The 27,033-nt window shown below is 43.8% G+C and overlaps 2 protein-coding genes across 3 annotated transcripts; one reads left to right on the plus strand and one right to left on the minus strand.

The window, feature by feature from the left end:
- Window positions 1-8: 8 nt before the first annotated feature.
- On the minus strand, window positions 9-11,471 carry LOC118392980 (uncharacterized protein C9orf85 homolog). The gene is made up of 4 exons (XM_035785072.2): window positions 11,193-11,471; window positions 10,873-10,979; window positions 3,191-3,304; window positions 9-391 (listed from the first exon to the last, which is right to left on the minus strand). Exons 1-4 carry the CDS (start codon window positions 11,292-11,294, stop codon window positions 181-183), a joined length of 534 nt encoding a protein of 177 aa, XP_035640965.1. The 5' UTR covers window positions 11,295-11,471; the 3' UTR covers window positions 9-180.
- Window positions 11,472-11,652: 181 nt separating this feature from the next.
- LOC118392978 (alpha/beta hydrolase domain-containing protein 17B) lies at window positions 11,653-25,862 on the plus strand. Of its 2 annotated transcripts, none has more exons than XM_035785069.2 (4): window positions 11,653-12,065; window positions 13,749-14,227; window positions 23,340-23,519; window positions 24,878-25,862. In XM_035785069.2, exons 2-4 carry the CDS (start codon window positions 13,761-13,763, stop codon window positions 25,101-25,103), a joined length of 873 nt encoding a protein of 290 aa, XP_035640962.1. In that variant the 5' UTR covers window positions 11,653-12,065; window positions 13,749-13,760; the 3' UTR covers window positions 25,104-25,862. The 2 variants fall into 2 exon arrangements, with proteins under 2 accessions (XP_035640962.1, XP_035640961.1); XM_035785068.2 differs by having other exon boundaries at window positions 11,654-12,065; window positions 13,752-14,227.
- The last annotated feature ends 1,171 nt before the right edge of the window (window positions 25,863-27,033 follow it).

A 27,033-nucleotide genomic window follows, 5' to 3' on the forward strand; every position in this document is an offset into this window, starting at 1 on the left:
ACAGTTAATTGAAAGTGGGCTTTGTTCATTTAATGTTCCAACCCCAAATACAAGTAGGCTATTGTATGAGAGTGGTGAAATCTACAGTGAAGATGCTTCTATGAAAAAGTATGTATAATCAGAGGAAATGTATATTAATACAGTAGAGGTACAGTTATGGTGGTCTTGGTTTGGCTGTCTTTAGTCTTTGAAACTAACATGTGCCACATCAGCGATAGGGGCCTTGCCTCCTGCATTCTCAAGACCTGAGTCACTGGAAAAGTCCTCATCGTCACTGCTCAAGATGCCAAAATCCTCATTGTCAAACTCATCTAAGTCTTTCTTCCTCAGAGTGCATCCTGTCTTCTTTTGATTGGCGTCTTCCTCCTCTTCCTGCTTCGGTTTGTCAACCCTATTAGGTGAAAGCAGAATGAAAAAAACAATGAAAAATGTTTCAAATGATTTTTTTCAGCCTGAAAGTAGTAGTCCAACAGCACACGTTGTTACTTACATTACATTTACATTTAAGTCATTTAGCAGACGCTCTTATCCAGAGCGACTTACAACTTAGACAAAGGCCTATTGAACTAACAGTGGATCGGGATTAATTGTAACACATTTGTTTTACTTCTTGGCCAGTTGAGTTCAAAATGTGATACTAACAACGAGATTTGTCTGCTACAAATTGATGTACAGTTGAAGTCGGAAGTTTACATACACCTTAGCCAAATTCATTTAAACTCAGTATCTCACAATTCCTCACATCTAATCCCATTAAATATTCCCTGTCTTTAGGTCAGTTAGGATCACAACTTTATTTTAAGAATGTGAAATATCAGAATAATAGTAGAGAGAATGATTTTCAGCTTTTATTTCTTTCATCACATTCCCAGTGGGTTGACGTTTACATGCACTCAATTAGCATTTGGTAGCATTGCTTTTAAATTGTTTAACTTGGGTCAAACTTTTTGGGTAGACTTCCACAAGCTTCCCACAACAAGTTAGGAGGAATGGGCCAACATTCACCTGACAGAGCTGGTGTAACCCGGTCAGGTTTGTAGGCCTCCTTGCTCACACACGCATTTTAAGTTCTGTCCACAAATTTTCTAAGCCATTTTGCTTCAACTTTAGAAGTATGCTTGGGGTCATTGTCCATTTGGAAGACCCATTTGCGACGAAGCTTTAACTTCCTAACTGATGTCTTGAGATGTTGCTTTAATATATACACATAATTTTCCTCCCTCATGAAGCCATGCATTTTGTGAAGTGCACCCAGTCCCTCCTGCAGCAAAGCACCCCCACAACATGATGCTGCCACTCCCGTGCTTCATGGATGCAATGGTGCTCTTTGGCTTGCAAGCCTCCCCTTTTCCCCCAAACATAACAATGGTCATTATGGCCAAACAATTCAATTTTGTTTCATCAGACCAGAGGACATTTCCCCAAAAGTACAATCTTTGTCCCCATGTGCAGTTGCAAACAGTAGTCTGGCTTTTTTATGGCGGTTTTGGAACAGTGGCTTCTACCTTGCTGAGCGGCCTTTCAGGTTATGTCGATATAGGACTCGTTTTACTGTGGATATAGATACTTTTGTACCTGTTTCCTTCAGCATCTTCACAGGGTCCTTTGCTGTTGTTCTGGGATTGATTAACACTTTTCGCACCAAAGTACGTTCATCTCTAGAAGACAGAACGCATCTCCTTCCTGAGCAGTATGACGGCTGCGTGGTCCCATGGTGTTTACACTTGCGTACTATTGTTTATACAGATGAACATGGTACCTGCAATTGCTCCCAAGGACAAACCAGACTTGTCTACAATTTTTTTTCTGAGGTCTTGGCCGATTTCCTTTGATTTTCCCATGATGTCAAGCAAAGAAGCAATGAGTTTGAAGGTAGGCCTTAAAATACATCCACAGGTACACCTCCAATTGACTCAAATGATGTCAATTAGCCTTTCAGAAGCTTCTAAAGCCATGACATCATTTTCTGGAATTTTACAAGCTCTTTAAGAGGCACAGTCAACTTAGTGTATGTAAACTTCTGACCCACTGGAATTGTGATACAGTGAATTAAGTGAAATAATCTGTCTGTAAACAATTGTTGGAAAAATTACGTGTCATGCATAAAGTAGATGTCCTAACCGACTTGCAAAAACTATAGTTGGTTAACAAGAAATTTGTGAAGTGGTTGAAAAACGAGTTAATGACTCCAACCTAAGTGCATGTAAACTTCGACTTCAACTGTAATCATCATTTTAAAGCAAACCGAATGTATAATTTGTCTCAAACAAGGAGAGTTACAGTATGTTACAATTGACCCTCAGTTGTAACAGTGTTTGTGGTAAAATGAAACATTAAAATAATATTCTATAATTAACATGTGCATTTCAAGAATTAATGCATTTTTATTGAACATAAAACTATTTTGGGAAATAAAATTTTCTGAGCGTGGCAGTGACTTGCCTCTTCACATGACTTTGTAACTAAACTGAGCATGTGCACGGTGAATCACATGATTCTAGCTCGTTCCTGATTGGCGATATTGAAACTGACAGGCTATTTCCCCGGTCTTCCCTACGCACTCATATTATTAGGGATTACATTTATAAACAGACCATTTCAAACGCTAAGATGTGTTCATGTCAAGTGCAGTGAAAATAAGTTTAGTTGTATCAGAACATCCAGTAATCGGAACAGAACTCTTTGCCTTCACCCCCATTTAATTTATTTTCTATTTGTTAAGCACCTTGAAATGCATTTTTTATAAGAAATGTGCTATAGACATGCAAACAAAATGTCATTTGATCCAGATTTAAAGTGCTAACATGAGTACTCAAACAAATTCACGAGTACTTGAACACAAAGGGTTTTCACCACTGAAGGCCATTTAAAAATTCCCAGAATACTCACAATCATTTCATAATAATCTGTGTTATCATGACTTATCTGCAAAGACTTCTGTATAGTCGAAACGCTGTAATTATGGTGTTGATGGCGGTCATTCAAAACAACAAATTACATGCTAAATGAGAACATATTCATTGTAAGCTAAATAATAACTAAGGTAAATGTGTACTATTTGTTTTCACCCAGTAGACGGCAGTAGAAACAGACATCCCTGTTCCCAAGCAACATCTCTGCCAGCTTAGCCCACTAGTTGTGGACTTTAGACTCACACATACACCATAGTGTAGGAAGTAGGAACACTCACGGAATTACGATGGTCTCTTTCTTCCCACACTTGGCACAAAGCTCCAGCTTCAGGGCACAGGGTTTACAAATGACGTGATAAGCATCCTTCACGGTCTTCTGAGAACATTTCACACTGAAACACATAGAAACACTCCCTGAATACCCATGTCCTCCACTCACACCCCTTCACTAGCCAACATTCCACCCATACATATCCCCAAAAGCTTCCCTTGGTCTTCCTACTAAAACAATTACATTGGACATGAATGATTGGTTTTGATTTGGAGTGGTAGCATCTAACAAGTGCATTTAATTATTTCCTGGGCACTGGAAACAACGACTTTCCAATCAGAACAGTCTACAGATATACCTTCCAACACGGGACGCGTACTGCTAAAACAAGTAGTCATTTGCCGAGTACTTAACTCCAACACTTATGTCCTAAGACGGAATGTTACTGTTACAATAACTGTACTTACTGTTATTAAGTAACACTGGTATCCTTGCAGATAAGAGTGTTAGTAACGGTAAGGTAGCGAATCCCCGAGCCGACTAGGTGTAAAATAACCCTAAACCTTGATCTAGGCACTTACCCCAACCGTTTTACAGGAGCAATTAGGGTTAAGAGTGTCAGCTAAATCTAAAATGTAAAACAATCAACTGTACGTCGAGCTTTGTAGGGCTAGATATGTATGGAACGCCGTTTGGGTCTTTGCGTGTCAAAAAAATACACACGTCAAATAAGCTTGTTGACCAATCAGGACCTGAATATTTCTGCACGTCACAAAGCGTTCATCTTTTTTAAATGTCTTTATTACACTATCACTCGTATTTCATATATTGGTCATAACGATTCATCAATACGTATGCTATGATGCTGGTGAAGTTCTCTCGCGCACCGACAGTGCTGGTCATAAAAAGCTAGCTAGCTGATGGATGCAAACGGCGTTCTTCCCCAAAAACATAGCAAAACGACACGCTGTTTCAGTAGCTATATAGTTAGCCAGCTAACCATACAGCTAGGTGTCATCTAAAGTAACCCTAATTTAGAAGACAGTTCTTATTTGATTAATGGTGGTTGGACCCATCTATGTGAAGCTAGCCACAATAAGGATTAGCCACAAAAGTGGACTTTGCAGTTAGCCTTTAAAATAAAAGTATGTAATTGACAGTGATGCAAATGAATACAAACAGTAGAATTATGCCATAATTGAATAGATCATAATAAAAGGTTGTAATGTTATATAAAAATCAACTAAATAGTATTTGTTCATTTGACCAAAAAATCTGTTGAAATCACACTGGATGTATAAGACTTTGGAATTGTAATGGGGGCATACTTATTTCACTGTACAGCCTTACCTACAGATTGTGGATCTGATAACATGGGATAACATGGCCACCCCTCAGCCTGGCTCCTCTCTAGGTTTATTCCGAGGTTCCAGCCTTTCTAGTAGGGAGCTTTTCCTAGCCACCGTGCTTCTACACCTGCATTGCTTGCTGTTTGGGGTTTTAGGCTGGGTTTCTGTACAGCACTGTGTGACATTGGCTGATGTCAGAATGGCTTTATAAATCAATTTGATTGAGTCCCGATGAAAAACCAATACTGCATGTTTGAGTCTGATAACTGAGGACGTTGGGAAAAAATATCTTGGGTATTGAGTAGACTGATACCCAATCCTTAGGTAAAGCTGTACAGTGCAATATGAATGTCAATACACACAATAAACTGACTGGGGAGGTGATTTCACACAGTCACACGATAAGTGCTACAACAGTAATATTTGCGTAAACTTTTCACAGTTGTGTTCTGTGGGTGTCACCAAGTAGACTGATACCCATTTCATTGTTTCACATTCCAACCTGGTTTAACATTATCTAGTCTAAATATGGCATGATTCCACCAATTGTAAAATTATGCATCACTTTCAAAAGAGGTGCTTTTATTCAGAAGGCAAACTGCAAATTCCACTATTGTGCCTTATTGTGGCTAGCTTCACAACATATAACCAAGTCCGGTCAGCCTCACTAGCCAGATGAAGCTAGCTGGCTGCTTATAATGTTAACCATGTTGCCCAAAGCTAAGTAGTTGGCTAGTTATTTATTTTTATGAGCTGAAGTTCAATTTCAATTGGCGAACAACAAATGGCTACCTATCTAATACTTACAAGGATTCCTAAATCATTGCTAAGAATATTGAAATGACTGCAGCTTCTACTGGTCATTGTTTTCAGGCTGGTTGTATTGGTGCTAGCTAGGTACCAAGCTAAAGCTTGCTAGCTACCCCAGAAGTAGCTGTGGAACAAATAATGCCTTATTACCAACATGGTATTGTAAACATTGTTCGTGGACAAAGGTAAAGACAGATTCAGGATGGATATTCACCTGTAGTTTTCCTTATGTCCACCAACAGCAGTTAGGGACTGTCAACATAGTGACAAATCACATTATTCAAATTGCAATAGCTTTAACCATTACTCCTAACATTTTCAAAACTGGTTCTAGCTAACCCGATGGCATAGACACATTGCACACACTTTTTTTTGTCAATTTACATCTCACACTATTTGAAATTATTTATTTAATTTTTAAAATTTCAATAGCTCCTTGGTCATGTGACCTACTGACTTCAAACAAGGTTCAGAATGTACACTCAGTGGGCCTACACATTTCACACCCTTTAGTTTGTCCATTTTCATCTCACGCAATTTCACTTTTTTTCCCCCCACCTTTATTTAACCAGGTAGGCTAGTTGAGAACAAGTTCTCATTTGCAACTGCGACCTGGCCAAGATAAAGCATAGCAGTGTGAACAGACAACACAGAGTTACACATGGAGTAAACAATTAACAAGTCAATAACACAGTAGAAAAAAAGGGGAGTCTATATACAATGTGTGCAAAAGGCATGAGGTAGGCGAATAATTACAATTTTGCAGATTTACACTGGAGTGATAAATGATCAGATGGTCATGTACAGGTAGAGATGTTGGTGTGCAAAAGAGCAGAAGTAAATAAATAAAAACAGTATGGGGATGAGGTAGGTAAAAATGGGTGGCTATTTACCGATAGACTATGTACAGCTGCAGCGATCGGTTAGCTGCTCAGATAGCAGATGTTTGAAGTTGGTGAGGGAGATTAAAGTCTCCAACTTCAGCGATTTTTGCAATTAGTTCCAATCACAGGCAGCAGAGAACTGGAACGAAAGGCGGCCAAATGAGGTGTTGGCTTTAGGGATGATCAGTGAGATACACCTGCTGGACCGCGTGCTACGGGTGGGTGTTGCCATCATGACCAGTGAAATGAGATAAGGCCGAGCTTTACCTAGCATGGACTTGTAGATGACCTGGAGCCAATGGGTCTGGCGACGAATATCTAGCGAGGGCCAGCCGACTAGAGCATACAGGTCGCAGTGGTGGGTGGTATAAGGTGCTTTAGTGACAAAACGGATGGCACTGTGATAAACTGCATCCAGTTTGCTGAGTAGAGTGTTGGAAGCAATTTTGTAGATGACATCGCCGAAGTCGAGGATCGGTAGGATAGTCAGTTTTACTAGGGTAAGTTTGGCGGCGTGAGTGAAGGAGGCTTTGTTGTGGAATAGAAAGCCGATTCTATAAGGACACCTAGGTCCTTATAGATGTCCACATATTCAAGGTCGGAACCATCCAGGGTGGTGATGCTAGTCAGGCGTGCAGGTGCAGGCAGCGAACGGTTGAAAAGCATGCATTTGGTTTTACTAGCGTTTAAGAGCAGTTGGAGGCCACGGAAGGAGAGTTGTATGATGGCATTGAAGCTCGTTTGGAGGTTAGATAGCACAGTGTCCAAGGACGGGCCGGAAGTATATAGAATGGTGTCATCTGCGTAGAGGTGGATCAGTGAATCGCCCGCAGCAAGAGCAACATCATTGATATATACAGAGAAAAGTGTCGGCCCGAGAATTGAACCCTGTGGCACCCCCATAGAGACTGCCAGAGGACTGGACAGCATGCCCTCCGATTTGACACACTGTCTGCAAAGTAGCTGGTGAACCAGGCAAGGCAGTCATCAGAAAAACCGAGGCTACTGAGTCTGCCGATAAGAATATGGTGATTGACAGAGTCGAAAGCCTTGGCAAGGTCGATGAAGACGGCTGCACAGTACTGTCTTTTATCGATGGCGGTTATGATATCGTTTAGTACCTTGAGCGTGGCTGAGGTGCACCCGTGACCGGCTCGGAAACCAGATTGCACAGCGGAGAAGGTACGTGAATTTAATGATATTAGAAATATTGAAAAACAATAGCTCCTTGGTCATGTAACCTACTAACTTCAAACAAGGTTCAGAATGTCCACTGACTACACTTCTGTATTAAACTCTTTGTAGTTTGTCCATTTTCATATCACACACATTTTTACATGAATTTCTCACACTTTTTAATTTCAACAGCTCCTTGGTCATGTGACTTACTGACCTCAAACTACTTTCAGAATGTCCACGGACTGGCGGGTTGAGGCGTCTAGTGAGGTAAAGTGACCAATCCAGGAGAAGCTGACGGGAACTCCGGGTAGAGTTATTTTCTTTGTGAAGGGCAGGGCACCCTGGAATGGTTTTGCCCCGAGAGAGGGGCCCATGCCCTGGAAAGCGTTGTGGTGTCCTGTGAGCTCTCGGTCCTGGAATATGTGGCTTTTGGTCAAGCATGAAAATGTGAAGGCGGTTCCACCAGACAATGATTTGCTGTAGGGCTCTTGTAAACTAATCCTTACCTTGACAGGAAGCCAGAGAATGATGGCGCGAACGCATCCCTGGCTTTGGCTGGGAGGGGGGAGTTAAGTCCTGGGAGACAGATGATGAAAGTGTTCTACTGACATCAGTTGGATCACAGAGTAGCTGTGGTGAAACATTTAAACACACGTCCCCTGTATACCTGGCTAACTATAAACCGCAAAGGTTTGAATCCAACGTTGGTATCGGCTGGTCCCACTAACAGTGGAGCACTAAATGGAGATGGAATGTGCTTAGCAGTTATGGCCAATGCCAGGTCCGCCTGGGTGTGGGACTCTACACATTCTATGTGGGAGCTCTCCTCCCACACTCCTTGGAGCATGTAGTGGAGATGGCATGTGCCTTACCATTAGCTGACACTACCAGGCCTCAGGCTTGCCTGAGTGCGGGACACCACACATTGTAGGTGGGGAGGTCTCCTCTACTCTCACTAGACTCGAGGCGGAGACTAAACACATTGGGTCCCGCAGTGATAGGGCATTGCATGGATCTGGCTCATGCCCTACGAAGTGGGGAGAGGTATCTCCAGCTTGTCTGGGTAGGGAGCCCTACACCTGATTTGGGTAGTACCATCCACACCCAGCAATTTGTTGTGGACCCAAAAAATGGATGGAAGAAGCCTAGGTTCCTACTGGGCATGGATCACTGAATGTCAACTTCATTAAATTTAAAAGGAGCGTACCCACCTGTCGCGGTCAGACTCAAATCACCCATGGGGTGACTGTGACCCCCTCATGTCAAGTGAGGAATATTGATAAAGTGCTGGTAAAGGTGGTTCCTATGGCTGTGTCCCAGGCGGCTGACTGGGAAAGCAAATGATTGAAAGCGGATTATTTTCTGTTGCTTCTTCCGACACCCGGTTGATGGTGCCGCTAGATACTGGTTTTGGTTTTCAATCCTATAAGTATTGCACTGGCACTTGATGTCGATTGGGAGTAAAAAAAAAAGAAGAAGTTAAAGTCCCCTGAAGGTTTGTAGCGGCAACTGATGTCCAGTTTGTAAGACAGAAAAGCCTCTGATACCGCCGGACGTGATTCGACTGGATGTCAATTTGATGCTATCTGACTGTTGCATGCTACCCTTCGCGTTCACACTCACACCACCTTTGGGGACAGAAGGACATAATTAAGAGTCTTGAGGTAGCCAAATGCCTTGTCATCTAATTAGTGACGCGCATGAATGAATGAACGAACGAGATTCCACTGTCCCTACCTATTATCTAGCGAAACCACAGCCAAGGGAACAGGCGTGACGGAATAGGTTGGCCGGGGACAGCCTGTCTCTTTTGGCAGGTGAGTAGAGCCGTTCGTGACGGGGTTGGGGTGTGGCTGGATGAGTTGCCGCCCCTCTCCTGATGCGCACTGCATGTTTGTGGTGAACCTGGTGCTAAATCACTCGTAGACGACACAATTCTGGGTCAGGGTTTCGTACGTAGCAGAGCAGCTCACTCACTGCGATCTATTGAAAGTCAGCCCTCGATCCAAGCTTTTGTCGGGGACAGTAGGCCTCTTCCTCCACCTTTACTTACGGGTTACCAGGTGCATGCAGAAGGTCCAGGGGCCAGACAGAGTGTGAGAGCTCAGGTGGGTAGAAGGTGTAAGACATTGGGCTCTGGATAGGTAGGGGGCTAGGTGGTGGTCGCCCATCCGCCCGGGCCCGTCCTCTGGTGGGAATGTGACTCAGGTTGGGACTCGCTGTGGAAGTCAAAGTGTCACCAGGTGCACGAGGAGGCCTCCCAAGGCGGGGGGCACTCAGAGTCCTGGTGACACTTTGACCTGGACTACCTCGGACCTCAGACTCGGGGGGCTGTGGAGGTTGGAGTGGGGACTTAAGTCTATGAGCGGGAATAAGCGGGCGGGTTACCAGGAGCACGTGGTTCCTGACAGCGGGACTATAGATGTCTTAGTAATTCCAGGGAGAAAGCTATACCCAGGCTGACCACACCACTCGCGCATTGCCAAGGGCTAAAATAAAAGTCCTGACTATTTCTGACACCGATCACGCTTCAAGTACTGCCTTTCCCTTCTCCTCATTGGTTTATAGAAGCAGGTACCCACATGCCATCTCCTCATTGGTTATACCCACGTGGGTGATTGAAAGACAACTGTGTTGCCGGGTCGGTGTAGTAATACTATGAAGTCAGGATGGCCTCAGGGAGAAGGCCCAAGTGAATAGGGGTGTAAGTGACACTGTCCTTCAGGTGAACAGAGCAGGCAATTCATGTAAAATTGTGTGAGATGAAAATGGACAAACAAAAGGGTGTGCAATATAGAAGGGTAGTCAGTGGACATTCTGAACCTTGGTTGAGTCCAGTAGGTCACATGACCAAGGAGCTGTTGAAATTACAAAGTTTGAAAAATGTATGTAAAAACATGCAAGGTGACAATGGACAAACTAAAGGATGTGCAATGTGTAGGCCCACTGAGTGTAGATTCTGAACCTTGTCAGAAGTCAGTAGGTCACATGACCAAGGAGCTATTGAAATTCAAATGTGAAAGTTCTCACTTTGTTTACACTCCTTAACCAATTCAACTGGGAATACAAAATGTTGCTCACATTTCCACATGTTTAACAGATTTGGAAAGGAAATTAATGTCCAAATCGTGAAAATAAGACCTGTGCGATGTTGGAGTCTGGCTCAAGTGTGAATATCCAACCTGAAAACAACCAGTGCGTGCTTGTTTGTACAGCGTTGGCAGTGCTACTGATAGTTGTTGTGGCGCTTGGCTTGCACATGCAAATTCAGCACACACAACATTCTATAATAGAATTGTGTTATGAGTTACCTTTTTTGACACGCAAAGACCCAAACGGCGTACCATAGATACGTGGTGTAAATGCATGCACCTTGGTACATCATACCTCGACTTGGCTCTATTGGATCAAAACCTTCTTAAACGATACTGAGTGCATTATTTTGTGTGTGTGTGTAACGTACTAACCATGTTCGGGGTTGGGTGAGGGATTTGTATTTGCTGTACTTGACTTTCCACTCAATAACTTCCTTGCAGCGTTGGCACAACCCGTCGTGGACCTTTGAGTTTGCTATCTGCAACAATATCAGCACCAGATTTACACAGGGAAAAGTAAAACAGACCTAAAATCAGCCCAGCATTATCAATACGGATGGTAGACATAGCTGACAGACAGAATGAAACCAAATGGTTTGCTAGCTAGCCAACTGTTTTGCTAACATACTGCCATCATGTATTGTACTAATGACGGCGCTATTTAACGTTAGCAAGTCAGTCATAGACCGTACCTTTACTTGAACACTTGCTCCATATTTGTCATTCTTGTAAGCAGTCGTGTTTTGGTGCTTCTGTCCTCGCGAGCGAGATGCGTTGCCTTTTTGAGAACTCATTTTGCTAAAATCAGAACTCAGATCCCACAACACATGGCACGACAAAATGACCCGGAAGAATATGTGACGTCGACTAAAGAGTTACAATTTAATTGAGCAAAATCTCAATATCAACGTTTGATAGCATAAAAATCCACATGTGAATATAGTATTGTTTTAATTGAAATATCATATTGACACTTTCTCTTTTAGATAACGTATTTCCCTTATCCCAGTCCGCAAAAAAAAAAATAATTACGTCATTCTACACCGAGGTAACGCCTTGAGCAATCTGAGCAATCTGATTGGCCTTTGTTAGAAAATAGTCGTTTCTAATTGGCTTTCTTATAAGCCAATCCAATCATACTGGCGTCATTACGGTTTCGATTGTTTTTTTGTTCCGTTTTCCGTACAGAAGACAGTCAGCAAGCAACAGTGGTTTAGCTACAAGTATTGAACCTGTGACTGAAGTCAACATTATATAACATATATGGTTTACATGTGTCTTGTGGAGGCATTTAAGTTAATATCCGGACCACATGGACAAGACTGAGTGTCAAATAGTTGGAGCTTGGTTTGGGTAGACAGTAGTCGTGTGTAAACGTCAAGAAGATTCATAGCTACCAGAGTGCTAACCAGAGTGAACGAAGGGAAGATAAGCTAAGGCATTTTCGAGTCAACCTGCCTGGTTAACGTTAGCTACTTGTACGCGTTATCTGTCTACGGCAGTTAGCTAGCTAAGTTACTCGCCAGAATCATCGAAATACTAACTACAATCCGCAACATTACCAGGTATGTGTGTGATCCTCTTCGGGTAGCCTAGCCTACTAGCAAAAATGTTCTATTGACTAGTAGCTCATTAATAACGTCAATTATTGGCTGTTAGGAAGTACTTCTCTTTCGTTTAAGGGTGTGGCGTAAACATGTTTGATATTATGCATCTCAATCACTTCGCGTGAAGAAGGGGGAAGGAGTTCCCACAAGTCGTTTGGCCACCCGTTACTTTACTCAGAGCAACGATTACATCCGTAACACAACGACGTGTTTGCTGTACCTTTGCCGACCACTGTTTACATTTCAGTCATCATAGGCTGGCAAAGATGGCTCTACGATTTATTTTATTTAACGTTAATATATAATCGTTACGAATCATTTCTGGTAAGCACCCCGACTAGAAGGATTAATCAGGCGGTATATACCAATTAATTGTGTATTACAGCCTGATTAATCAGACTACTTGACAGGCGTTGATAAATCTCCAGTACCACCGTAAACTAACGTTGTAGCTAAATGTATCAGGACGTCTATAACCAGGCCTTTTGGATAGTCTCTAAAACAAACCCTAGCTGATGTGTAACGTTATGGGGTCCCCTAGAATCGGAATTGCTTTTATCGATGTGTTGGCTGACTAGTCATGAAAAATAAAATAAAAAGATGCGTGCGCTTCCATGGGTAAGAACTTGCCTGTTCTGATTCTGGATGACCAGATTGGTGTCCAAAAATAAATCGGTGTCCAAAAATACAGATTTCCGATTGTTAATCGGCCGACCTATACCCTTAATCCTATTTGATGTGTCAACGATCAACAGAAAGTTCTGTGCATTAGTTCACACACCAAGTAGGCTACTGGGAAGACAGGCAGCACTTCAAGTAGATGGCCCTAGCTAGCAAAAAGATAGTACTAGACAACAGGTGAAGTCAAAAAATGATACTTATCACTCCTGGAGAAAGCAGAAGTCCTCTAGCTATAGAATGAAGCATTATATAGCAATGGACTGAATTTAGGATTGACACTTTGAGGCAGACAGAATAAATGCTTATCAGTGCTATAGCTGTCGAATGATCTCGGGGCCAAGGGAGGCCATGCATGCAGAAGGGAATCGATAGTGTATGTAAAAAAACAGCTCTGTGTTAAGGGCATGCCTAAGAGGAGTTCATGTGCATTTCCCACTTGCCCATTTGTCTAACAGGGTGGGCAGAGAACTTTGAGAATCGCTGCACACCAGCCTAGTAACCTAAACACAGTAATGCTATTTTCTAGCTTTTTCTCGCGCTCGAGTCCCGAAGCACTAACACATTTTTAGCCTCAACATGTTTAGATAAGACTATCTGATAAGGAGTTTCTGTTTAAGCTGAGGTGAAGTCTGGTTATAGGCTTTAACGTATGTGGCTCAGTCTGTTGGTCTGTTTGTGGGAGGCATGCATCAGTGGTCGAGACTGCCTTGAGTCACAGCTGTGTGTCTGTGTGTGTCTGAGCATATTTTTCAAGATGGCTGTCAATAACTGCGGGGGCTGGAAATGAGACAATTAACCTAACCACACGTACAGACCGCACACACATACCTTAAACCCTCTTTCATTTGTCCTCAGTCTTGGTGAGATCAAGCTAATGTAGCCTATTGAATGTGCCATGTCAATAATACCCTATTAGTAATAGTGAATGGTAATGTCTCCTCTCATTCCCCCTTCCCCCAGCAGTGTTTGAGGATGAACCACCTGTCCCTGAGTGAGCTGTGCTGCCTGTTCTGCTGCCCTCCATGCCCCAGCAAGATCACCTCCAAGCTGGCCTTCCTGCCACCGGAGCCCACCTACACCCTCATGTGTGATGAGAGCGGGAGCCGCTGGACCCTGCACCTGTCTGAGCGCGCAGACTGGCAATACTCAGCGCGTGAGAAGGACGCCATCGAGTGCTTCATGACACGCACTTCACGCGGCAACCGCATCGCGTGCATGTTTGTGCGCTGCTCACCCAACGCCCGCTTCACACTCCTCTTCTCACACGGCAACGCGGTGGACCTGGGCCAGATGAGCAGCTTCTACATCGGCCTGGGCTCACGCATCAACTGCAACGTCTTCTCCTACGACTACTCGGGCTACGGGGCCAGCTCGGGGAAACCCTCGGAGAAGAACCTGTACGCTGATGTGGACGCCGCCTGGCATGCACTCAGGACACGGTGAGTAAGGGGACAAGGGAGGAGGGCAGATGTGATAGTGGAGGAGTGAGATTGCAAGTAAGTGGCTGTTTGTGACGTTGATGTGTCCTACCAAGAGTTGCTGACTATCGTTCCACCTAAAGCTCGCACCATGGCTTAAACATCCTTGGTTGGAAAGCGAAGTGGAGAAAGCATTTATTTTTCTTTACATTAAATTATGTTTGAAAATGTGTAGGCTAGGGGCTTTCTCCTCAACCTTCCAACCGGCCGAACCCAAGGCAATGGTTTTCTGTTCATCAGATCCTCTCCCCATCCCTCTGCCCATCCCATCCATCCATCTATCAATGAATCGATCCCCACATAACTTCTAGTCTCCAACACTCCTCTCTCTCCCTCTGATCTCGCTTCTCTCCTCCATTTGTCCTCTATGACTTCCCCCTCTCCCGTTTTATTTTCTCTTGCTAGCTTTTACTGGCAGCTCTGCTCTAGGTCCCAGGTGGGGTCCCATACACACACAGACACACACAGACAGACAGAGCGAGTGTGCTTCCCTCTATGGATTCTACCCTTCCCCTCTGTCCTGTCCTTCATTCTCAGCTGAGTCTTTTATGTGTGTGTCCGAGCGTATGTGAGATGTTTAGGCTACGTATTGTTTATGGACAGTTTTGGGGGGAATAAAAGTGAATCCAGACTTATTTCCTGCATCATGACAACAAATCAAAGGGACAAACAAATGAGTCAGAGAAAGGATGGAACATTCAAATACACAAACAGGAAGAGGATAACTAACACAGAGGTCACTCAGACCCAAATTGCCCACTGTGATGACATTGACTAGAATAAGTGTTTCTCCATACAGTAGGCCCCCTTGCCCCCATGGGACAGGTTTGAGAGTCAAGTTAAACAGGAAACCATTTCCATACAGGGACTAGCAGACATACATACTGTAGCTGGGGCTGAGAAACATGTATGCCTGCTACCATCTGTGTGGTTCTCCTGCAAAACTCATCCATTTGACTGTAGCCATTCTCTTCTGTTGCTGATCTCCCTCCTACACATATTACCTGTGTGTGTTGTGCCATTTTCCTCGTCTTAGCCTACTTGTTCCTTCTGCACACACACAAGAAATAACCACAGTCCTGTGGAAACAAACGCACACACACTCACCCGTGACCGTTTCAGAAAATCAGATTTAAAATGTAATTTCGTCAAAGCACAACAGAATCAGGTTTGATCGAATTATCCCACGATAGAGGATGGGTTGGGGTTAGAGATGGGTGGGGTTAGAGAGGGGTGGGGTTAGAGAGGGGTGGGGTTAGAGAGAGATGGGGGTTGGGGTTAGGGTGGGGGGTGGGGGGTTGGGGTTAGAGAGGGGTGGGGTTAGAGAGGTGGGGGGTGGGGGGGGGTTGGGGTTAGAGTGAGGTGGGGGTTGGGGTTAGAGAGAGGTGGGGGGTTGGGGTTAGAGAGAGATGTTGGGGTTAGAGAGAGATGTTGGGGTTGGGGTTAGAGAGAGATGGGGGGGTTGGGGTTAGAGAGAGATGGGGGGGGGTTGGGGTTAGAGAGAGAGGGGGGGGTTGGGGTTAGAGAGAGATGGGGGGTTGGGGTTAGAGAGAGATGGGGGGTTGGGGTTAGAGAGAGACGGGGGGGGTTGGGGAGAGAGAGATGGGGGTTGGGGTTAGAGAGAGATTAGAGAGGGGTGGGGGGGGGGTTAGAGAGAGGTGGGGGGGGGTTGGGGTTAGAGAGAGATTAGAGAGAGGGGGGTTGGGGTTAGGGAGGGGTGGGGGTTGGGGTTAGAGAGGGGTGGGGTTAGATGGGGAGGGGTGGGGGGTTGGGGTTAGAGAGGGGTGGGGGTTGGGTTTAGAGAGAGGTGGGGGGTTGGGGTTAGAGAGAGATGGGGGTTGAGAGTTGGGGTTAGAGAGAGATGGGGGGTTGGGGTTAGAGAGAGATTGGGGGGGGTTGGGGTTAGAGAGAGATTGGGGGGTTGGGGTTAGAGAGAGATTAGAGAGAGGGGGTTGGGGTTAGAGAGAGATGGGGGGGGGGGGTTGGGGTTAGAGAGAGATAGAGAGGGGGGGGTTGGGGTTAGAGAGAGATGGGGGGGTTGGGGTTAGAGAGAGATGGGGGGGGTTGGGGTTAGAGAGAGATGAGAGATGGGGGGGGGGGGTTAGAGAGAGATAGAGAGAGGGGGGGTTAGAGAGAGATGGGGGGGGGGGGTTAGAGAGAGATGGGGGGGAGGTTGGGGTTAGAGAGAGATGGGGGGGGGGGTTAGAGAGGGGTGGGATAGAGAGAGATGGGGGGGTTGGGGTTAGAGAGAGATTGGGGGGGTTGGGGTTAGAGAGAGTTGGGGTTAGAGAGAGGGGGGTTGGGGTTAGAGAGATGGGGGGGTGGGGTTAGAGAGAGGTGGGGGGGTTGGGGTTGAGAGAGATGGGGGGAGGTTGGGGTTAGAGAGAGATGGGGGTTGGGGTTAGAGAGAGATGGGGGGTTAGAGAGGGGTGGGATGGGAGGTTGGGGTTAGAGAGGGATGGAATAGTTGGAGAGAAAACATTAACATCTTCAGATGATTTCATTGGATTGTGAATTACACAATAATTGTATTGCTATGGTAGACAATAGTTTTTGTTTCTTGGACACACTGACCTGATTTCTCTCCTCCTCTCTTCATCCCTTTGTCCTCTGACTTCCCCCTCTTCCCTGCTTTGGAAATCTCATTCATATGCTGCACACTGATTTCTGTTTGAAGCAGCTACTGTCTCTGTTACCAATGAATGGATATCGGGCGACAATTCCATTGACTGATTTTCAACACAGGGTGAAAGAGGTCATCTTAAACTTCTCTGGACACCATTATTGTCACAATGTAAGAAATCAACATTTGAACCATATTTCTTGGACAATTGTTTTTTTTTTGGATGACAGAGTATGAGAACTCAGTGTGAAAACAGTATATTGGCAGATATAACTATCGGTAAGTTTTGTTCCCCAAAAATTGGACTCTGCATCGGACCCAAAAAAGGCATATTGGTTGTGCTCTAGCTTTATGTGTGTGTGTCCTCTATTTAAAAATGAATACAAAATATGTTTTTTTTCTCATGGCCCAACATATATGCTAGATACCTGTTAAACAACTGAGGAAGGTGTCAACTCAATGTCACATGCACAAGTAAATGCCTTTCTTTCAAACCCAACAATGCAATAATCAACAACAATATAATACTAGAAAAACAGGATAAATAGGAAGACCCCAACAACTTACTATTGGAATGGGAATATGATTGCATAGTGGTTCCGTGATGTGACTAATTCAGTCGGCCTAAATGACACATATAGGAACTAGCCCTAGATATTGAAATGATCATGGACTCTCAGTTCTTGCATCCATAGATTAAATTTATGTAGGCTACCCTTTTTGAGAATAGTTACATTTCTACAAGCACCATCCCTCCGCTTTTAGCCCAGTGTCAGAACTGCTTTAGACTGAAAAACAAATGAAGGATTGTTATTAACTATGGCTTTGGGTGGGTTGTCTGGGTTTGCATGGCTGCACTACCATTAGCTATTAGAGGTGTTTTGTGTGCAAATTTTCTGCTCACATTTCATTGTGCAGTGTAGCTACGTCGATGGGGATAAAATATTCAGGAGGCCAATATTGAACTCAACATCACAATGTGGCTTATGGCTTCAGACCGTAATGGAACAGTGATCAGCAGAGCTTTCTCTCTGGCAGTGTTAAACTGCCCGTCAGTGAGGAGTAGAGTCACTGCCTGTTTCCATGCATGAAGGCTACAGCAGTTTGGATGTCTGTGGGACAGACTTTGCATTGCAAATTCCATAACAAATATCTAAGTACGAAGAATGAAGCAACATGAACAGTTATAGTACTGCCGTCCCATGTACCAGCGTCTGCTCACATTGGTTAGAACCAGAGGGGAGAACCGTGAGACAGCACAACATGGGTGGTGGGGTTTGTAGTCCATGTTGATTGACAATAAACTAATTTACACTATCAGGTGAGATGAGGCTGTGCTAACTTTTAATTTAGCCCAAGGCTTAGTATAGCCCAGCTCTGTGCCCGATTCGGGTGTTTCCAACCCTGCACGTTTCAACTGGCCAGGGCTTGGTGTCTCCAACGTCACATACTATTCCACCCCAAATCTATGCCAGGTTCTGCCCCACTTTGTCACCCATCCACTGGTAATCCAAAGATCCATGTCATTTCTGTCCCATAATTGCCAAACTGACTGACACCCTCAAGATAGAAGCTGACCCTAATGGCAGGTCCAAGATCATCCTACCCTTCCCAGAAGTATTATTTGTAACCATAAAGAGGGCAAAAAGACACCTCAGATCAGCGCAATGGCAAACTTCTACCTCCACCTTGCTGCCTCTTAGCCATGCCACTGCCAGACCCAATTCTCAACGCAGCATGTGCTCCTATTCTCCATTCTACAGGGAGCCCTGGCCTCCTTTATTTAACAGTCAAATGGTTCATCTTGGTGCCGTGTTTCACTGCCCGTGTTTGACTTGAATTCCAGAGACATGTCTCTCCAATGGGGCGGCCCACAATTGGCCCAGCTTCGTCCGAGTTAGGGGAGGTTTTGGCCGGCAGGGATGTCCTTGTCCCATCGCGCTGTAGCGACTGCTGCGGCGGGCCGGACGCATGCACGCTGCACGGTCGCCAGGTGTACGGTGTTTCCTCTGACACATTGGTGCGGTTGGCTTCCGGGTTAAGCTGGCATTGTGTCAAGAAGCAGTGCGGCTTGGTTGGGTTGTGTTTCGGAGGACGCACGGCTCTCGACCTTCGACTCTACGGGAGTTGCAGCGATGAGACAAGACTGTGACTACCGATTGGATATGACAAAATTGGGGAGAAAAGGGGGGATTTTTAAAATATATATATAAAAAGAGTGGGGAAACCCATACATCATTTCTGACACAGGTATTATAGACTTGACTCACCACATGACTGTGTTTTACCTGTGGTTGACCCACAGGTCATAGTCTATATGAGATGTGTTTGGCTTGTGTGGAAAAAAAGCTGTGGGCCTACTGACTTTGAACGTTAATTATTTATCATATCTAAAAGCTCTCTCAATGTCTCCCCTTTAGCATCCTGCCTCTGTCTGTTTTATGGGAGTGTGTTTCTCTTGCAAGTTAAATGAGGGCTGGAGATGAGGCTGTGGCGGTCATGAAATGTTGTCAGCCGGTTATTGTCATGCAAAAGACTGCCTGTATCATGGTAATTTACACTTAATTATCATAAACATGTTTAGCATCTCCAGGCCTGCATGCATACAAGCCATTGATGTGTGCCTTTGGAACGTCTACATTTTAAAAAGTCTAATATACACAATCATAATAAACCCGTGATTTATTTTAGCCAGGTCTAAACAAATCTGTATTTAATCAGCTCATACATAGGCCTATGTTAATGAGTAAGCTCTAATATGCATATGGTGTTTTGAATTAGTCATCACCTTAGAAAGTGCTGTCCATTTTAGTTGATAGGCTTTGAAACAACATGTTTTTCACTCTGTTTCAACCTGTTGTTGAACTTGTTCCTCAAATTGACCAATCACTTTGAGGTGAGTTTTAAAAGCAAGATACTGTTTTAATGATGTGCTTGTGAGTTTAGGTTGCATTTGCGTTGATGTCAGAGAGGAAAATGTTTTGTGTTTGCACACGCTCGTGTTCCTATGTTCTGGTGCAGGGGGAGGTCCTGTCTTACCTGCGTGTTCAGGTGACTCAATCATGAGTCAGCAGGTGTGTCCCACACCGTCAGCAGACACACTTTATTGGTACATACAGTACTGTACAAAAGTTTTAGGCAGGTGTGAAAAAATGCAGTAAAGTAAGAATGCTTTCAAAAATAGACATGTTAATAGAGTACATTTATCAATTAACGAAATGCAAATTTGGTGTGACCACCCTTTGCCTTCAAAACAACATCAATTCTTGTAGGTACACTTGCACAAAGTCAGGGATTTTGTTGGCACATAATCAGGTGTATGATTAAACAATTATGCCAAACAGGTGCTAATGGTAATCAATGCAATATGTAGGTTGAAATGCAATCATTAACTGAAACAGGGGGAATAAAACTGGGTGAGCAACAGCCAAACTCTCAGGTTGCTGAAGTCATACACCATGGCAAGACTGAGCACAGCAACAAGACACACGGTAGTTATACTGCATCAGTAAGGTCTCTCCCAGGCTGACATGTCAAGGCAGACATCTCCCAGGCTGACATGTCAAGGCAGACATCTCCCAGGCTGACATGTCAAGGCAGACATCTCCCAGGCTGACATGTCAAGGCAGACATCTCCCAGGCTGACATGTCAAGGCAGACATCTCCCAGGCTGACATGTCAAGGCAGACATCTCCCAGGCTGACATGTCAAGGCAGACATCTCCCAGGCTGACATGTCAAGGCAGACATCTCCCAGGCTGACATGTCAAGGCAGACATCTCCCAGGCTGACATGTCAAGGCAGACAGGGGTTTCCAGATGTGCTGTCCAAGCTCTTTTTGAAGAAGCACAAAGAAACGGGCAACGTTGAGGACCGTAGACACAGTGGTCGGCCAAGGAAACTTACTGCAGCAGATGAAAGACACATCATGCTTACTCCCTTCACAATCAGAAGATGTCCAGCAGTGTCATCAGCTCAGATTTGGCAGAAAACAGTGGGACCCTTCTACACCCATCTACTTTCCGGAGAAGTCTGGTAAGAAGCGGCCTTTATGAAAGACTTGCGGCCAAAAAGCCATACCTTCGACATAGAAAGCGACTCAACTATGCCAGAAAACACAGGAACTGGGTTGCAGAAAAATGGCAGCAGGTGCTTTGGACTGATGAGTCCAAATGTGAAAGATTTGGCTGTAGCAGAAGGCAGTTTGTTCTCTGAAGGGCTAGAGAACGGTACACGAATGAGGGTCTGCACCCAACAGTGAAGCATGGTGGAGGTTCCTTATAAGTTTGGGGCTGCATTTCTGAAAATGGAGTTGGGGATTTGGTGAGAATGATTGGTCTCTTCAATGCTGAGAAGTACAGGCAGATACTTATCCATCATACAATACCATCAAGGATGCATCTGATTGGCCCCATATTTATTCTGCAGTGACAATGACCCCAAACATCATTGAGTCTGTCTGGGATTATATGAAGAGAGAGTAGCACCTGAGGCTGCCTAAATCCACAGGAGAACTGTGGTTAGTTCTCCAAGATGTTTGGGCCACCCTTCCTGCTGAGTTCCTTCAAACTGTGTGCAAGTGTACCTAGAAGAATTTATGTTGTTTTGAAGGCAAGGGGTGATCACACCAAATATTGTTTTGATGTATATTTTTCTGTTCAATCACTTTGCATTTTGTTAATTGATAAATAAACTATTAACATGTATCTTTTAGAAAGCATTCTTGCTTTACAGCATTTTTACACACACACACACACACACACACACACACACACACACACACACACACACACACAGAGAGAGCACACTATTTGTAGAACTAAAAGGGTTGGGTTTTGTCAGTGGGAACCTGCTGTGAGGGATGTCCACTCAAATAGAATAGTGCTGTTCCATTTTCTTTTCACTTGGATGTGTTCCAGCAGTCAATCCTTCCAAGTCTAATATTGACTTGTAGCCTAGTAACAGATGTCCAATGAGGTTTCAGACAGATACTCACTGCAGCCTCTGCCCCAGGAAGTGAAAACAACAAACTTCCTGATCAATCATATTATCGATTGGAGACAAAATGAAGGTCCCTTCAGCACACACACACACACACACACACACACACACACACACACACACACACACACACACACAGTAGTGCCCATGTCAACCAACACAGTAAGTAGTTTGTAATGTAATTTGGTATGGTATGGGTCGTATTGAGTGTAACTCGATTTTCAGTTCCGATTGACATGACTGAGGGCAGGAGAGAGAGCAGTGATTAACGTGCTATTAACGTATGTAGCAGCAGGTTCTCTTCAGTTGAAAATATGACCCAGTATAGAACACGAGACCCAATTATCTTATAGCCTAGCTGCTTCCCCCTTGTTGACCTCTACTGTCAGTGGTTCTGTTCTTCCCTTATTTCTTCCCTTTCATTTGCTCTTGCTCTCTCCCTCGCTCCCTCTGCGTTATAGATTGGATTGGTCTCATGGAATAAATTGATGATTGGGTAGTGGAGAGCTTATATAACTATGGAGCGTGCTCAGTGAGGTAAAGTGAGTTCATGCTGAAATTGACCCTAAGTTTGCCTGGAAACACACACACACACACACACACAGTCACTTACATTCACCTGATCCACTAGTGTTACAGTCCCTTGCTGTACTTTATATCATATGTTTTACATGAACTGTTATAAACATTACACACTGTGTTTTGACATAAGTTAGGTTTTGGCCAACCTGCAGTAGCCTGGCTCGCCTGTTTGAGGTAATGCTGCTGCTCAGAACAGTTGCCGGCAAAGAAGAGGCTGAATTTAAAATTCCTCACCCACATTTGAGGATTCTAGTTCTTAATATAGTCTAGTTCCTATGGGCCCTGTGCGCCTACTTAGTCCACTCTGTCATCAGAAGGTTTTGACCTCTTGGGACCTCCTGTGAGCCTCCACGCATCATATGTCTGTGCTGTCACTCTCCAACCAGTTGGATGACCTACCCTTGTGTTAGTGTTGTACAGGCTGGGCTAGGCTAGGTAGAACTGGTGATGTTTGTGTGATCAGTCCTGCAGCGGTTTATAGCCGGGAAAGTCAGCTGACTGGCTGTGTTGGTCACATTCTCCATAATCGGCTGTGGAATGCCTTTCTCCCTCTCTTTTTCTATCTGTATCTCCTGCTTGTCCCACCACACCCCTCGTTGACACGTCAATGCTCCCACACCGACTGATCCTAGACTTAAGCTCCCTCCTGACTACTGGACTTCGGACTACTGAACTTCTGAGTGGGGTGACGGAATCTTGTTAATAGCGACTGACTGACAAACTGTCATCATCCTTCTCTTGGTCTACATCCATCATCATCATCATCATCATAATAATCGACATCCTATCTTTGTCATCGTCCTTACTCGTAGTATCAGGAAATTGATGCTGTGTAGCTGATGATAATGTTCTGTGTCTCTGCCCCCAGGTATGGTATTAGGCCAGAGACTGTGATTGTGTATGGTCAGAGTATCGGTACGGTCCCTTCCGTGGACCTGGCGGCACGCTACGAGAGCGCCGCGGTCGTCCTGCATTCCCCCCTCACCTCTGGCATGAGAGTGGCCTTCCCAGACACCAAGAAAACCTACTGCTTTGACGCCTTCCCCAAGTGAGTGACACACACACACACACACACACACAGATCATAAAGCAGTCATGTTTGAGTCACTCTTAACTCAAATGCTCCATCTGGTGGTCCTTGGTTGCTGCCAGGTTATGGAGAATCAAAGGACTGTGACTGTCATGGAATTTTGGATGGCGCTTATTGGTCAACCAAATGACCATAGTCACCATTATAACCGTTCAAATAACCTTTAGGAAAGTGCATATTTAAAACAGAAAGACATTTTCTCATCTCCTCCACTCCTGACTGCATGTGCTGCCATAGAAATAGGATGAATAGAACAGGTGTCCCCGTTCAAGTCAATGATGGCATAATGGGTGGACTGGTGGCCATTGCGAGTGTACCCATAGAGCAAAGCAGGAAATAAACGCAGGAAGTATACTCATCAATATGTGCTGTGATTTGTTGATTCAACTCAATTGGCATTGCACAAAATACATTCCATTGAATGACCCACATCAGATGGTTGAGCTAACGTAGGCTAATGTGATTAGCATAAGGTTGTAAGTAACAAGAACATTTCCCAGGACATCTGCTATGGACAGAAAGCTTAAATTCTTGTTAATCTAACTGCACTGTCCAATTTTCAGTAGCTATTACTGTGAAAGAATACTGTGCTATTGTTTGAGGAGAGTGCACAGTTATGAATTTGAAATTGTATTAATAAACCAATTGGGCACATTTGGGCAGTTTTGATACAACATTTTTGAACAGAAATGCAATGGTTTATTGAATCAGACTAAATGTTTGCACACACACTTATGCCATCTAGTGACCAATCAAAATTGCGCCTAACCTGGAATAGTACATTATGGCCTTTCTCTTGCATTTCAAAGATGATGTATTATATTTTACCAGATCTAATGTGTTATATTCTCCTACATTAATTTCACATATCCCCAAACTTCAAAGTGTTTCCTTTCAATTGGTATCAAGAATATGCTTATCCTTGCCAGGCCCTGAGCTACAGGCAGTAGATTTGGATACGTCATTTTATGCGAAAATTGGGGGGGGAAAGGGGGTCGGATTCTCAAGAGGTTTTAAAATCATTTGAATGAACATTCTACCTTACCATGGAAATTATTGCATCATGGTTATTTTATTTTCATAACCGTTGGCTATACGGTAATTGTGCCAGCTGTAGAGAATTGCACTGTTGACAAGTCTAAAAGGGTAAACTGCCTGCCGTTGAAATTACCACATTGAGTTATTTTAAATCCTATTCCTGTCATCTGTTTTTCATTGCTCGGAAATTATAATTGCCTAACAGTTCCCTTCCTCTTTCCTCTGTTCTTTCCCTCGTGTGTGTGGTGCGTCTGCCCATCTAAACTCGCCTCCCAAAGTATTGACAAGATCTCCAAGGTGACTTCTCCAGTGCTGGTAATTCACGGGACAGAGGATGAGGTGATCGACTTTTCCCACGGCCTGGCGCTGTACGAGCGCTGCCAGAGGCCCGTGGAGCCCCTGTGGGTGGAGGGCGCCGGCCACAATGATGTGGAGCTCTACGGACAGTACCTGGAGCGCTTGAAACAGTTTGTGGCCCATGAGCTCGTCAACTTGTCAACTTGACTTCACCCCTCAATCACACCTGTTGCAACTGTGAACCTCATGAAATACCCACCCTTTTGTTTTTTATTTTGTTTTATCTTATAATTTGGAATTGCACTGTGTGTGTGTGTTGGGGGAGTCGGACGGACGATGGACAGATATGTACTCAAGAGGATTGTGTGTTTTGTGCATAGAAGAGCAGTGGATTTTGTGTGTGTGTGTGTGTGTGTGTCACACATTTTCTGCCTTTCAGAAGAATGCGGTCCTGGTCCATTGTAAGGATTTTTGAGCATATCTGAGAGGTTTGTGTGGAACAGCCATGCTGGATGGAAGACTGGACCGCAACTCAACCCAGTCCATCTTGACTAAGGAGCCAAGTCTGATTCAATGTAGTCAACGTGGATATTTTGTTGTGTATTTGTTTCTATTTTAAGTATATAAAGTTTGCATGTATCACGTGACTGAGAACTGTACGAGACAAGTCTGACATTTACGATGGCAGTGCCAGTGTTGCCAAAGTTCAGCATATTGAAGAAAATGGCATGCAACTATATTGTATGTACACCCTAGAAATATCTCCAAAGTTGTATAAGCTGTACAAAGTTTTTTGTTATTGTTATTACTATGTTGTTTTTCATGTATTCTTTCAGTAAGCTACTACGACTCCATCGTAGTATGAAGAACAATGTTTTTTCAGACCAGTGACATGCTGGATAGTTCCAGTTAAAGATGTATAATGTACATGTAACATTAATAATAAAGCTTATTTACCAATTCAGAGGAATAGTATTTCTAGATATTTCTTTTGTATACAAACTGCCTGTACACCTGGTAGCTCTTAAACAAGCTACGTCATAAAGAGTCGTACCACTGATGCCGTAAGAAAGCATTGAAAAACAGTATAAGTCATTCATGATTGATTGGGAAGTGTTTTGATGAGTTTTACCGAGGACACAACTGAACAATTTCTTCTTTTTGCACACTTTTTGCTTTTGTCTTAACTCATATGATACCCTGGTATTTTGGAGCCTTTGTTTTCTTTGAGAAACACTTAATGCTGAACAATGTGAAACATTTACCAGTCACATACTTTATTGTATTAGTAGGGCACTGACTAAGCCTATAGAAGCAGATGTTAAGTGCTACTGCATGCTATAATAGGCTATAGTTTTTTAAACTTTTAGCTGGGTAAATGCTGTCTAGCTTAAGCCCATGGGTGCTACTGAAAACCTCCAGGTCTGATGAACTGAAATATTTTGATTGGGTGTTGTTACTAGAGTAATCAAAGATTGTTAGGATTGGTTGTTAGTACTAATACTTCCATCCATTTTGACTTTATAGATAATGTTTGTACTGGACATTGTATTTCTTTCACTAGCTTCTGTAATATGTAAATGTAACTTCTTAGTACTTTAAGTGTTCATATGAGAATTAGGCATCCATCTGTGGTGAGACTATTCTGAATTATTCCGATGACTGTTGAACTCAATCTGGTCACCTAGACCAATGTCATTTATTCTTTTCTAAGAAGGTTCATTACTGAGGGAAATTATATAATATGTTCTTGATAATAGTTATAATAAAATGGATATAGACAATAAAAAATATATAAAAAAATATGCTTGCTCTTTTCTGGTGGACTGAATGGGTAGATGGCAAGTTTAAAGTTTATTATCCCAGGGGACACTTTGTTTTTCAGCATAGGAGCATAAGTAACATTGAACATATAGAATCCACATGGATCACAATGAGACACAGTTGTAGGTAATACAATGGGCTATTCCATCAAGTCATCTGCCTGACAGCCAATTATATACAGTAGACTTCTAGTGATCGACATTAGCAGCAGTACACAAGTATAACAATCAAAAGTTTCCTAATAAGTGAAGTGCTCCGTGCATTTTTAGATCTTCTTGTGAACAATGTGTCAATGTACTGACAGAAAGAAAAA

Source organism: Oncorhynchus keta, chromosome 14 (assembly GCF_023373465.1).
Source record: "Oncorhynchus keta strain PuntledgeMale-10-30-2019 chromosome 14, Oket_V2, whole genome shotgun sequence".
Taxonomy (NCBI): domain Eukaryota; kingdom Metazoa; phylum Chordata; class Actinopteri; order Salmoniformes; family Salmonidae; genus Oncorhynchus; species Oncorhynchus keta.